This window comes from Xiphias gladius, chromosome 3 (genome assembly GCF_016859285.1).
Source record: "Xiphias gladius isolate SHS-SW01 ecotype Sanya breed wild chromosome 3, ASM1685928v1, whole genome shotgun sequence".
Lineage (NCBI taxonomy): Eukaryota > Metazoa > Chordata > Actinopteri > Istiophoriformes > Xiphiidae > Xiphias > Xiphias gladius.
This window is the reverse complement of record NC_053402.1, coordinates 194,200-206,953: the sequence shown is the minus strand read 5'-3', so window position 1 is coordinate 206,953 and position 12,754 is coordinate 194,200. Positions and strand designations below refer to the sequence as shown.

At 42.8% G+C, this 12,754-nt stretch overlaps 1 protein-coding gene across 10 annotated transcripts in view; it reads right to left on the bottom strand.

The window, feature by feature from the left end:
* Positions 1-671: 671 nt before the first annotated feature.
* The window catches only part of nfixb (nuclear factor I/Xb), a 141,499-nt gene continuing 129,416 nt past the window's right edge, over positions 672-12,754 (bottom strand). For 9 of the 10 annotated variants that reach the window (XM_040159186.1, XM_040159225.1, XM_040159205.1 and 6 more), the window contains 3 exons: positions 10,373-10,548; positions 6,475-6,566; positions 672-2,831 (listed from right to left, as the gene is read on the bottom strand). In XM_040159186.1, the coding sequence (XP_040015120.1) occupies positions 6,495-6,566; positions 10,373-10,548 (248 nt within the window). In that variant the 3' untranslated portion in view covers positions 672-2,831; positions 6,475-6,494. Of the gene's footprint in view, positions 2,832-6,474; positions 6,567-8,547; positions 8,696-10,372; positions 10,549-12,754 lie in introns of all 10 variants that reach the window. The other variant, XM_040159278.1, reaches the window with a different exon arrangement.

Below are 12,754 nucleotides of genomic sequence, written 5' to 3'. Positions count from 1 at the left end.
CTGGTGTGTGTGTGTGTGTGTGTGTGTGTGTGTGTGTGTGTGTGTGTTTGTGTGTCGGGGGGATTACCATAGCAACCCATATCCATTACCTGACCCTGTGTACCTAAAAAATGGGCACATGTGTGATCCTCATACTGAAAACCATCTCTGAAAACAGCCAGATATGTCACATATTCATTTTGCTCCGCAGTGTGGCTCCCTCTGCTCTTGGAGCAGCGGCCCGTCTGGGAGTGTAAACAACAGGGTAAACTTTAGGGAGACCGAAAGAAGAGCTACTCTCTCTTTTACTCTGGGTCCCATCTTCAGCAACCTTCCCTCCTAAATTCTGTGTTTCTATCACTCACATATCACCATCACCAGTCAGCAGCTGTACCTGGTCAAATAGTAGATGCGGCTAATTTTCAGCTTTTTGTTGACCTGTATGGTTCAGCAGGTAAGTCCTCAGAAAACAGGCTTCCTGTGATTGTCAAAACCCTGCATTGTGTGGTCCTGCAGTACAGTATGTGGCAAATGGGTTTATTCGGCCCTGGGAACAAACAAATTATGTTAAAGGGAAAAGTCTGACATTTTGGAAAATATGCTCGTTCTCTTTCTTGCCGAGAGTTAGATGAGAAGATCGATGCCACTCTTGTGTCTCTACGGTAAATATGAAGCTAGAGGCAGCTGCCGGGTAATTTAGCTTAGCATATAGTCTGGAAACAAAGGGAAACAGCTAGCCTGCCCCTCTCTAACGGTAACAAATACAACACAATGCAACATCATCTGGTAAGGCGCTGTGGCGGCCAAAAAAATACATGCAAGCACGCATTGCTGCGGGATTACTTTGAAATGTAAACGCTGCAATTGCGGTGTTTACCTCGTGACCAGTGCAACAAAATGTAAAATAACTGATGCTGTGATAACTTCACAAAGATGTAAAATCTTCCCATATTATTATAAACTGTTGGGCAGTGTTCTGGCATCTGAGAAGCCCTCAGATTCACAGATCTCTCACTCAAAACGGACTTTCTGAATTGCATACACACCACTATTTCACACTGTTTGATCCTGATAAAAACCAAAGTGTAAAAACATCAATTGACTGCTTTTAAAAGGGTTGAGCGCCAGAATATTTCTTGGCCGTGACCAGCTGCCAGGTCCCAACCAACACAAAATGGCAATTTGTTGTTTTTAAAGCTAAGGTTTTGTATGGATTTAGTAAACGAGGTGCTGGTTTGTTGATTGTGTTACCTTTGGACAGAGTCAGGCTAGCTGTTTCCCTGTGTTTCCAGTCTTTGCACTAAGTTAAGCTAACGTTTGCTAGTCGTAGCTTCATATTTACCGTACAGACACAAGAGTGGCATCAATCTTCTCCTGTACCTCTTGGTAACAGAGCGAAAAAGCATATTTCCCAAAATGTCAAACCTTTCCTTTAAGTTTTTGCAGCTACTATTTGATCTGGGTCAGCTAACCACCCTGTCTATGCCGCTTCCACATCCCACTTCTTACTGTGTTTCTCTATAAGGTGCTGTCATTCAAATATAAAACAATTATAAAATAGTACAAATCCGAAAGGAATAAATTCAAATAAGAGAACACACAAGAGAACAAAATCATTCATCTACATTACAAGAGGGCACAAAGGGGAATCAAGAGCTGCTGTCTACAGTTGTGGAAACTGTCAGTAATGATGTACACACACTGTGATTTTCCAGCGTGTGTGGTGGTTTGGATGTCCGATCAAATAGGCAGAGAGATTCACTGGGCTTTACTGTATGTGCATCTAAAATGAAAATATGATAACACAACACCACCACCTATAAATACTACAATCTAAAAGGTGAGACTGGGCAACTGTGTGTGTGTTTTCAATTGTACATACATGCTGTGGTCATGGTACAGATTGTAGTGAGTGTGTGTTGAGCGGGGAAATGTGAGAATGAGCGGAGGCCAATGATTTGTCGAACTGAACGATGGGGGTTGAGGACACGAGAAGGCTTCTTGTACCTTGATTTTTCCTCTTTAAAACTCTTGATAGGCAAGTCTGGTTTACCTCCCATGCCTTGTAGGTAAATAGTGCACATCGTTAAGATTAGTGTTAATTGATTCAGCTTGTAGTGCAACCCTTAATCGAGAAATGTTTTGGCATGGTCTCTCTCTAGTTAGTAGTAGGGTAAAAAGGGGGCTTTATACAGTCAATGGTCATTCGGAGAGAGAGAAAATTTGATTTTGTTTTTAAGGTGACGACAGGCATAACAGGAGCATGGACTGCCGCTTTCATTGGAAACCTAATTGTGTCTTTGCTTTGATCAGGCTGCGGATTCATGGTGGGTGTAGCTTTGTTGGGTAAATGCTTCATCTGGAAAATCTGATTTTGTTGGACAGTTGATTTTCTTTGCCATTCATTACACAATGCGGCCTCACGAAGTAGGAGAAGTTGACCACTTTTTCATCCTCAGGTTCCTCCTGCGTTGCTGCTGTGTTGTGCTGGTTCGTTGGTTTTTCAGGAGACATGCCTGCTTGATGCTGTTTGTCCCCTTACTCCTTCTCTATCCTGGCATCCTCTTGTCCATCTATTCATCTTTCCATCTATCCATCTTTGCTTAAAACGGGTCCTCCCTATGACTGGGTAAATGAGTCCAGAGTTCCTCTAAGAGTGTCATGCTGTTGCAATTTCCTGTGTTGCTTGGTTGTATTTTGTATCAGGTGAGACCTACTGTCAGGGCCGGTCGGTGGGTTGGTTGGAGGACAATTATTATCCTGCGTGCTGTTTCTCTGTTTTTCTATTTCCGATTGTAAAGAAAGGATTCTAGTTGCTGGATTGTACACAGATCTTGTCAGAGGAACCAAGACTGAAAAAGAAAAATAGGGAAGAGGGTGGTGGGAATGACATTGTGTTAATATCAAAACCAGTAAGATTTGGTGGACAACATAACCAAAGCACCTTTGAATATAACTGAACAGCCTGAATTTGGTGTTTTTAAAGACAATGTGACTGGCAGTCGGAGCAAAGCCTGGATGGACATGAAACTCTCTTGGTTGAATCAGTAGTACAAAACATGACCCACCGTGTTAGAAAATATCTGGTTCTTTGATAAAAAGTCATAGTACAAGCCTGTGGGCATAAAAATGTAAAGAGACTCTCACGGTGCATTTCTTAAAGAAGAACTTAGTTCCCAACTGCAACAGCATAAGGTTTCAAATTTGCTACACGTCTGAGTTGTGCCTCTGACAGGCCTCTCTTACAGTTATCAAGGCTCATGGGTGTGATAGTATTTTGAGCATTCTGTTATATCAAACTGACTGGAAAAACATGATTTCTCAGAAACTAAGTTTAGACAAGCAAAACAAGCAGTGTACAGCCACACCAGCAGCTCCGCGAGGCTATGCTTTGGCAAAGTGCCTTTTTGACCTAAGTACATTGTCAAAATACTAAAATGCTCACTGTGACAATGCCAATAGGCTAATGTCCAAATTGGAATTTTAACCTGATGAAGGTACTAGATAAAAAAACGTGGTAAACGAGAGTTATTACAATTTATTCCCAAGGGTTCTTGAATATCTCAAGCAGATTTCAGCTAAAGATTGGTGAGCAATCCATCCAGTGGTTGGGAAAATACTTCACTCTGAGCCACAAATATCAAATGTCATGGTGGTGTTAGACAAAAGGTCCATGGATCACAGAGGTTGTTTCCGATTCGTCCTCTAGGGAACATTGACGCCTGTACAAAATTTCATGGCAGTCTATGAAATAGTTGCTGAGATATTTCAGACTGGACCAAAGTGACTGACCAGCTGACAGTGCCATTCCTAGAGCCATGTCGTTAATACTGAGATGTAATGTGGCAACAAGGACATATATCAGAAATCACTCTGACAGTTGCAAACTACTGAAACTGTTGTAGTGTAAGTTACCTTTGTTATTTTGTCACTGAAAATAACTCCGTACACTGTTTTGTTTTGCCCTTTTACAGTAAATACAGCGAGTGTCTTGAATATGTCTGGAATTGGGCCAAGGAGCAAATGGCTACTACTGGCTGAGCGGCAGCAGAGGGATGGCGGTCTGGTGCTCCCTGTCACCTGCGCCATCTTTACGTCGGGCTTCTCCCTCTCAGCAGGAGCCAGGAGCCGGAGTGGGTCACTGTTGCTGTGGTGGGCTGCCCTGCTTGGCCTGCAGGATCTGGCACTGCGGGCTAATGCGCCAGCATTCTGAAGTCAAGCCTTGGAAACTACTCTGAGCCTCCAGGGAAGCAGCCTTTTGTTTTGTTTGACTCTAACAGGTCGCATGAATACCCTCCTTCTGCCTCCTGCCCTTCTCAGCTACCCTACTCCCCTGGGCACTGTCCCAGCAGGCCTAGGGCATTGTAACTTCTCCCTTCTTAGTTACTCTCCCTCGCTCTCCTTCTGTGTATGCTCTTACAAACTCACACATACACACAATCCATCTATCTCCCGTGAAAACTCCCCCTAAATCCTTGGCAGCAGTCAGTGACCACCCTCTTTTCTTTCCTGCCCCCCACTGTCGCCCACTCTCGAGCAACCCCTTCTCAAATTCAAGATCAACTGGCTATGACATCATGTCTGGTTGCCGGGGGTAACCAGACGAACAGGACGTGACTTCTATAAGGGCCGAAACTCTGACGCTCTGTTCCCTCCATTTTCCCTCTTTCTCTGTACAGCTGGTATCTTGTTTCCCTTCTCCTCTGGTTGCAGCACCCAACGTTCACCACTGGAGGGCACATGGAGCCCACGCTTATCAGTGTGAGCGGTTCGCCAGCCTGTCCTGTAGTCACCATATTCTCACTTATGACACGGTGTGATTGTTTACTAATCTATCATTGTTTTCGTGGATCATTAATCTTTTAGTGTCTTATTCTGACAGACCCATGCAAAAAAATTGTGTTGTTTGTTTGGAAAAGTAAAACCATACATCAGACATTATGTCCCACTGAGTATTGAACATCAATTAGCTTTTTAAGAAAAGCATTTGAGGACACGTTACATGGTCAGAAGTATGTAGATACCCCTGTCCATATGCTTTTATTTACTTTTGGAGAAGGGCTATTTTTTATGGTCTGTGCAAGGCCACTCAGTTCCAATAAGGGAAATCTTAATGCTACAGCAAACAATGATATCATAGACAATAGTGTGCCTCTAATTTTGTGGCAACTGTTTGGGGAAGATCATTTCCTGTTTCAGCATGACAATGCCCCTGTGCAAAAAGCCAACTCCATAAAGAAATGATTTACCCAGTTTGGTGTGGAAGAGTCTGAGTGGGCAGCACAGAGCCCTGAAATCAGCCTCATCCAGCACCTTTGGGATGTAGGGGAACACTGACTGCAAGCCAGGTTTTATCACCCCATATCAGTGCCCAACCTCACTATTATGTTCCTGTGGCTGAATGGGAGCAAATCCTTGCTGCCAGGTTCAGAAATCTGGTGGAAAGCCTCCCCAGAAGAGTGGAGGCTGTTATACAAGCAGTTTAATGCCCATAGTTTCGGGATGATGTGTTCACCAATCACTTGTGGATGTAATGTTTGGTTGTCCAAATACTTTTGACCATGTAGTGTGCCTAAAATACCAGGGTAAACAAAAGAAACAACTCTATCATTATTAGAGTTGTTTATTCAGAGTAAAGGTACGTTAGTAAAAAAGAAAGAATTATGAAGAAGAACAAGAAGAAAAACTAACAGTGGGAATGGCGAAGAAAAGGAGATAAAGACTTAAGTGAAAAAGAGAGGAGGGGGAATAAAGAGTGGAGTATAATGAACGTAGGGACAGAAAGGATCAGGAACGGGGGAAATGAAATGGGAAGAAAAGTGAGAGAACGGAGGGCAGAGAAACAAGGGAGGGGATCAGCAGAGAAGTTTCAGATGGTTTCCATGTGTCGAGGAGCGGAGTTGAGCCGGCTCCAGGCGGGTGTGGTTGGACACTAATGAGAAAAGTACTGGTGGTAATGGAGGAGGCATATGAATGAGGTGCAGAATGGTGAAGGGAAGGAATGAAGAAAGTGAAAGAGGGAGAAAGTAAAGCGCAGAGGCAGGTAAATGAATAAGAGGTAGGAAAGAGAGCAGAGTAGGACAAAGCTAAAAAGAGTTAGAAAGTGAAGTGGGAGGTGGGGGTGGGTTGGCAAGAAGTGGGAAAGGAAAGTTAACAGGGACAGGGAGAAAAAAAGGCAGCGAGCTAGAAGGCCTGCTTTCCAAAGGGTAGACTCCATATGTGCCAAGGAAACAGTTGAGCACATATGGTGAACCACATAAGTGCAGTAAAATACAGATGTACAAATGCACATGTTGACGGTGCGCTCTGGGATGGTGTGAGAGGAGAGGTGGAGGAAACCCAGCAGCAGGTTTCAGGGAGTGAGGGAATAAGAAATATTTTGGCACACATCCACAAAGTTAATAAGTTTCCTGAGTTTGACCGGTAATCACAGTCAGTCAGGTAATCACTTTTTACACACAGAGACAAATTGTCAGTATATCCCCAAACTCCTACCTGTGTCTGCTGCGGGATGTTCAGAAAGTTGTTGTCCCGTGATCCGATGCCGACAAACCTGTTGGGAGCTGTGGTGCCTGGCGTGGAGTATGCTACGGAAGCAGACAAAGAGCAGACAATCACTACTGCAACCTCCCGTAGAATCTTAGAGGGAAAGAGAGACACATTAGGAAATACACTTATTCAATTTCTTGCCATGAGTTCGATAAGAAGACTGATGCCACTCTCGTGTCTGTACGGTAAATATGAAGCTCCTGCTAGCAACCTGCTAGCTTAGCTTAGCACAAAGAATAAACCCCGGGAAAAGCCAGGCTAGCTCTGTCCAACAGTAACAAAATCCACGAACCACTAACTCTAAAACTCGCTAATGAACATGTTACTGTGTATATAATTACAAAAACCCGAGTTTAAAAATGACATGACTCTAGGAAGTGATTGCACTTGGCCAAGAAATAGTCTGACACATAGCCCCCCATAAAACCCCAACGTGTCGTTTTTACACATTTCGGTTTTTGTACGAATTAAACAAACAAGATAGAACGTGTTAGTGAGCATTAGAGGTGCTGGTGGGCAGATTTTGTTCCCTTTGGATAGAGCCAGGCAGCTGTGTCCCCCTGTTTCCAGTCTTTATGCTAAGCAAAGCTAACCAGCTGCTGGCTGTAGCTTCGTGTTTACTGCACATAAGAGTGATATCAATCTTCTCATCAAACTCTTGGCAAGAAAGTGAATAAGTGTATTCCCCAAAATGTCAAACCATTGCTTTAACACCTTATGGCATATATTAAACCTCCTGGATCACTGTAGTTAAAACACAAATAAATATACATGCATTTTAATAGGAAGTACAGCTACATATCATTGGGGTCATCAAAAGAGACCAGCAGAGAAGTTTGCCAAAATCTGGTACGCAAACACAGGTCTCCCTGAGCGGTTAAGTCCCGTTGATAAATTCAGTTGGAAGTGATTGAGCACACCAGAGTCCTGACATTCAGTATCAGTCAGGGACATTTAAAACCCACTGGCATCAAAATCTCTGACAAATTTAGGGCAGTTTGAGGTACCCTACGGACTCCAGAATTTGAATCTCAGAGTTATTCAGGATGCAGTGTGCAGACCTGTGCATATGCGAGTCTGTTTGTATTGAGGAAAGAGAGAAAGCACCAGGAGAGGAGAGAGACACAGAGAGAAAAAGAATTTGGAGATTTATGTGTATGGCATATCCGTGTGTTTCTAAGAATTAGAATAACATACATACGACATAGAAGACTTTGAGACGCTGACTGGGGGGTAAAACGAAGACACTAAATTTGAAGGAAAGCTAAAAACAAAAAAATAAAGTGCTCCATCCAGTGCCCCTCCTATCACAGGTGAGGAAGACAAATGTATTGTGACAGCCCTACGGGTGGACTGACATCACTCCTTCACCTTAAATGCACACCCTATTCTGCTTAACAAACACACACAAAAAATAAATAAATAAAATAAACAAAAAAACAAAACTACCACCAAAAGCTAAAATCGGCTCAACCAAACACAAGTATGAATAAAATTATTTCACCAATGTCCCAATTTGCACTGGAATGATTTGGAGTCCAAATAAATTAACTGCCCTAAATTTGTGCCCTTCACAAGTAAGAATCAATTAATAATCAAAGTCTTCTCAAGTTTTTCCACAAGATTTGCTGATGAGTCCAGCAGGAGAAGAAAGAAAGATTTAGAGGAAGAAGAACTGGGGTGGTGATGCACCTTCCACTTCAGACAAAGCAGAATTGGCTCAATGTAGAGCCATTCAAACTGATGTGGCCTAATATGGAACCCTGAAGCGCACCACTGAAGCCCATTATGACAGATATTTCTCACCAAACCCCTAGCAGCCTTGATCTACTCTACTGAGCTCCACAGCCTTCCAAGGGGTTAAGGGAGGTGAGATGTTGGATACACAGGAACAATGATGGCACGAAGTTGGAGGAAGTACAATGGCAGGGGTCTTTTCTCTGAAGAGGGTTGGGATTTTCAATTTTTTGTTGTTGTTGTCGGTTTGGTTTTGAGAACGATCTCTGCGGGGTCACTTACACGGAGATGCGGGCGAGGAGAGTCCGCCGTCAGGGGGCGTGCTGTTGGGTTTAGAGTCGGGCATAGGGAGGGGCACTGGGCGGGCCACTGGGGGAGGTGGAGGCAGCAAGAAGGAGCCTGGCATTTTGCTCTGGCCGCTCCCGTTTGGCTGCAGACAACACAAATAGGGTCAGGAGGGCGACATGCGACAATCCGCAGACACGGAATGAAAAAAGAGGACGTAGCTCGGGAGGCCGAGTCCAAAAAAATATCCATGACGGAAGGGAGGAGGCAATGGTGGAAGGAGGGAGAGGAGGTGGTAGGAAACAACAACCAAAGGAATGATGTATGTGGACGCCATCTTTTATGGAGGTGTGACAAATAATAATCACCACAGGAACTGATAGGAGTGGGAGCTGGAGCTGGAGGTGAGACGTTCCACAAAGGTGGTCCGTGGTGGGTGGAGGAGGTGTGAAGGAGGGAAGTGAGCACATAATTTCACTGGGTTCGCCCAGAAGATGGCAAGAAATCAAAACCATGGGAGAAGACTTGTCTACACAAGCACAACACCACCAACGATACCAGCACCAAACAACCAAACTCCAAACTAAAATCGTAACAGCTAGAGATGAAGACAGAAACACGATGACACAACACAGGACGGGTATGCTTGACTGAAGTGTGCTGTGACTGATTCACTCTCGTGCTGATGGTTGTAACTTCTGAGGGGTTGGGTGGAGCAAAAGAAAAAAAAAAACAGGAGGAGGGGAAACGTAGGGGTCTGAAACAGCAAACGGCAAAATGACATAGACAAGACAATACACAGATTTGTAGACCAGCTGCAAAAACAAATGTCTAGTGTGTTCACTTGTGTTGCACTTGTAATGCTGTGGGGTGTATTTCTCTATATGGTAAGTGGACATACATAGTAGAATTAGCTTTTGGCATGCACTTTCCTTTAAACTAATGACATTCCCATAATTATATTAATACTGCACTGGAGAGCATTGCAAATACGGCTGTAATTATTTAAATTTTACAAGAAATTGAACACCAAATTGTGAAATATAACCACTCATGAATACCTAATGTTGAACTTTAAATAAGATTAAAAGCCATCTCTCTGACTTTCGCTGGTTTGAATTCCCCTCTTTTATATTTACAGAGGGCACTTTCAAGTTGTAAAATTTCAAAAACTTAAAAGTCTTTTTAAGCGTTCAGAAATTCAGATAGAAAATTCCATATTCTATATTTGTCTTTATTCACAAAAACTCGATTCAAGACGCTGAAATTCTGATCTAAAAGTGGCTTTAAATTGGACTTGTTACATCCAGACACCAAAATTTAATTCAGACTTGAACATCAGACCTAGCTGTCCTATTAAGTTACATCCTGTCAGTCACACGATTCAACGAAGTACAGTTCAGATTAGGGACTGGAAACCTTGGACACTGGAATTTAAGAATGTGCTATTCAATTATTATTTTTATCAAATAGGGGAGATCAAAAACCACCTAATTCAGATCGATGGTTTTCAAAGTAAAATGTCTCATTGCTATAAATTCAGTGGTATTTTAATTTCAACTTCACTAATTTAGTAGTGGTTACATTAAACAAATAGGTAAAGAGTTGCTACTAAAACATTTAATTGTTATGGCCTTTCTTTTCCTCTCTACACCCCCTTTTTTTTTTCATGTACGTACTTTTTATTTTTTTAAGCTTCATACACTGTCACTCCAAGAAAAATCTAAAATCCTACTATTGAAATCTAACTGCAGGTTACTTTCTATATTAGTGGCATATTTTTAAGGTAATGATGTTCTTCCTCCCTGGCGGCGAGGCTTACCTGTCCTGCGGCCTGCCCCGAGCCATCAGCACAGACAAACTGCACAAATTCCTTCAGGGGGTCCTGTCCAGGGTGGTGGTGGTAGCGGATGGTAGGGTGGGTGAAGTAGGGGCTAGACTGTTGGATGATGGAGGGAGACGGGAAGTGCAAGGCCGAGGCTGAAGCACGAGGACTCCCTGTGAACAGAGACACTTGTATTAGAGGAACAAATGAAGAGAAAGATGCAGAGATCGAGAGGAAGTCATGAAATATTGAATTCCTACTCATTCTTACATTCATTATGATTGATAGCAAGAATATCACATCACAACTGGAAACGATAAAGTTCAAATCTGGTCTTTTAAAATGTCATACATGAAAGGAATGTTATTCTTCCAAGAAAAACTGATTTCCAGCTAGCAGCTATGATGGACATTGCTCATAATGTTTTATGATCACACCAGTAAATCTATACGGCTTTATGGGGGACATTTACACACACATTGCATTCACATGTGCATACTCACAGAGACTACATAACAATTTAAGTCAGCTCCATTCAGACTTATACACAGGCAAACACTGCACACAACTGAAAGTGCACAAATTCAATAGATGCAAGTGCTATGTTTTGCAATCAGATCCAAACAGCTTGTAAAAAGAAAAAGCACAAAGAGATCATTGAGTACTGTCTTAAATTAGCCGCCAGTAATGCCTGCACGCCTGTGAGCTGTTTTGAGGGTGTGATTTATTGGCGTTGATGTTGTTTGGCATTCAGATGGTAAAGCTTTTTTTAAATCTGATACATTTTGCGTCTATGGCAGAAGTAATGTGTATGTCATTGTATGTCTAAGTTGATGTTTTTCTTTTAGTGGGCTTAGGAACCTCATACCTGCAGAAATGTGTTTGTGTGTGTGTGCGTGTGTGTGTGTGTGTGTGTGTGTGTGTGTGTGTGTGTGTGTGTGTGTGTGTGTATGACAGGTATAGAGATGCAAAATATATCAGGATTCAGAAGCTCATTAGCTTTTTAAAAGAAACCTGCTTTTTTTGGGATCACAAGAGAGGACAAGAGAGGAACTCCCACCAAACAGAGCTGAATCTACAGTCCAGACCTTAGGTATTTGGACAGTAACACAGCTTTTGTCATTCAGGCTCTGAGCTTCAGCCCATTCAACTTATAATAAAGTAAGGGATACTATATTAAAGTGACAAGTCTCAGCTTTAATTTGAAGAGGTTTACGTCAATATAGAAAGAATTGTTTATGTAGAAGCGCAGAACCTGAAGAACAAAAAATTGTGTAACTGTCCATATACTTATGGTCTAGACTGTACAGTATGTGTGAGGTGTGAGAGGGGCGCAGTTGGTTGAGCCAGACCACCAAACACAAAGCCCTCTCTGTAAGACCTATATCCCTTACTAAATCTCCTTGATTTGTATTAGAAGCCTGTTCTCGTCTTAGCTGTGCCAGTTTGACACCCACTCTATCCCATCCCATCTAGGCCACCCAGCTGCCCATGTTGGACTGCCAACACTACTTGGTACTTGCATCTTATACACTGTGTGCGTGAATGTACTTCATGAGAGTGCCAACCCCACTGCATTACCCCCAGACATTGGCTTATGCCTCTTAGCCCAGCAACACCTTGCTCCCATGCCAGGCTGCCTGCTCCCCAGTGGCGCTGTATCCCTGCTCCTATAGTCCCCTACTAATCCCATTAGAGCCTGGGTGAAGGCCAAAGGGTATGGGGGCGGGTTGGAGATCGGTTGGGTGGGGTGTTGGTAGTGATGGTGGTGGGGAGACAGAATCAGAGGGAATCCCTACACCCCCCCTTCCTACTCTCCTCTCCCTCTAGAGCAGTGGTTCCCAACCCATTTTTGTCTGATGTACCCCCACAGCGCTGTTAGATGAACTCAAGAACCCTTTCATCGACACCACCTTCATGTTCCAAACATCTTCATTTCCGTTGATTCTAAACTGGATGCTATTTAACGCTATTGGTTACATAAAATTGCTATAAATCATTTGCATACCATGGAACTGTCAGTGTTTAGGTCTCTTTGGTCAGATTTGCAGTTGTACTACTATCTTGGAGCTATTTCAACCATTCACCCACTATCATTAGCTTTTACACCATTTATCCAATAATATTTTATCAATTATTTTTAGCTAACAGCTATCTATTTCATCCATTTATCCAAAACTTTTAGTTATACACACACACACACACACACACACACACACACACATATATATATATATATATATATGAATTGTGTATACATGGGGTCCAAAAGTCTGAGACCACTTACCCATTCAAGTGAATATATGAAATCATAATTTCTGTTTTTTGCAAAGTAGTTGGGCTAGTCTATAACCTTTCCAAGTACCCCCTGGCAACTGC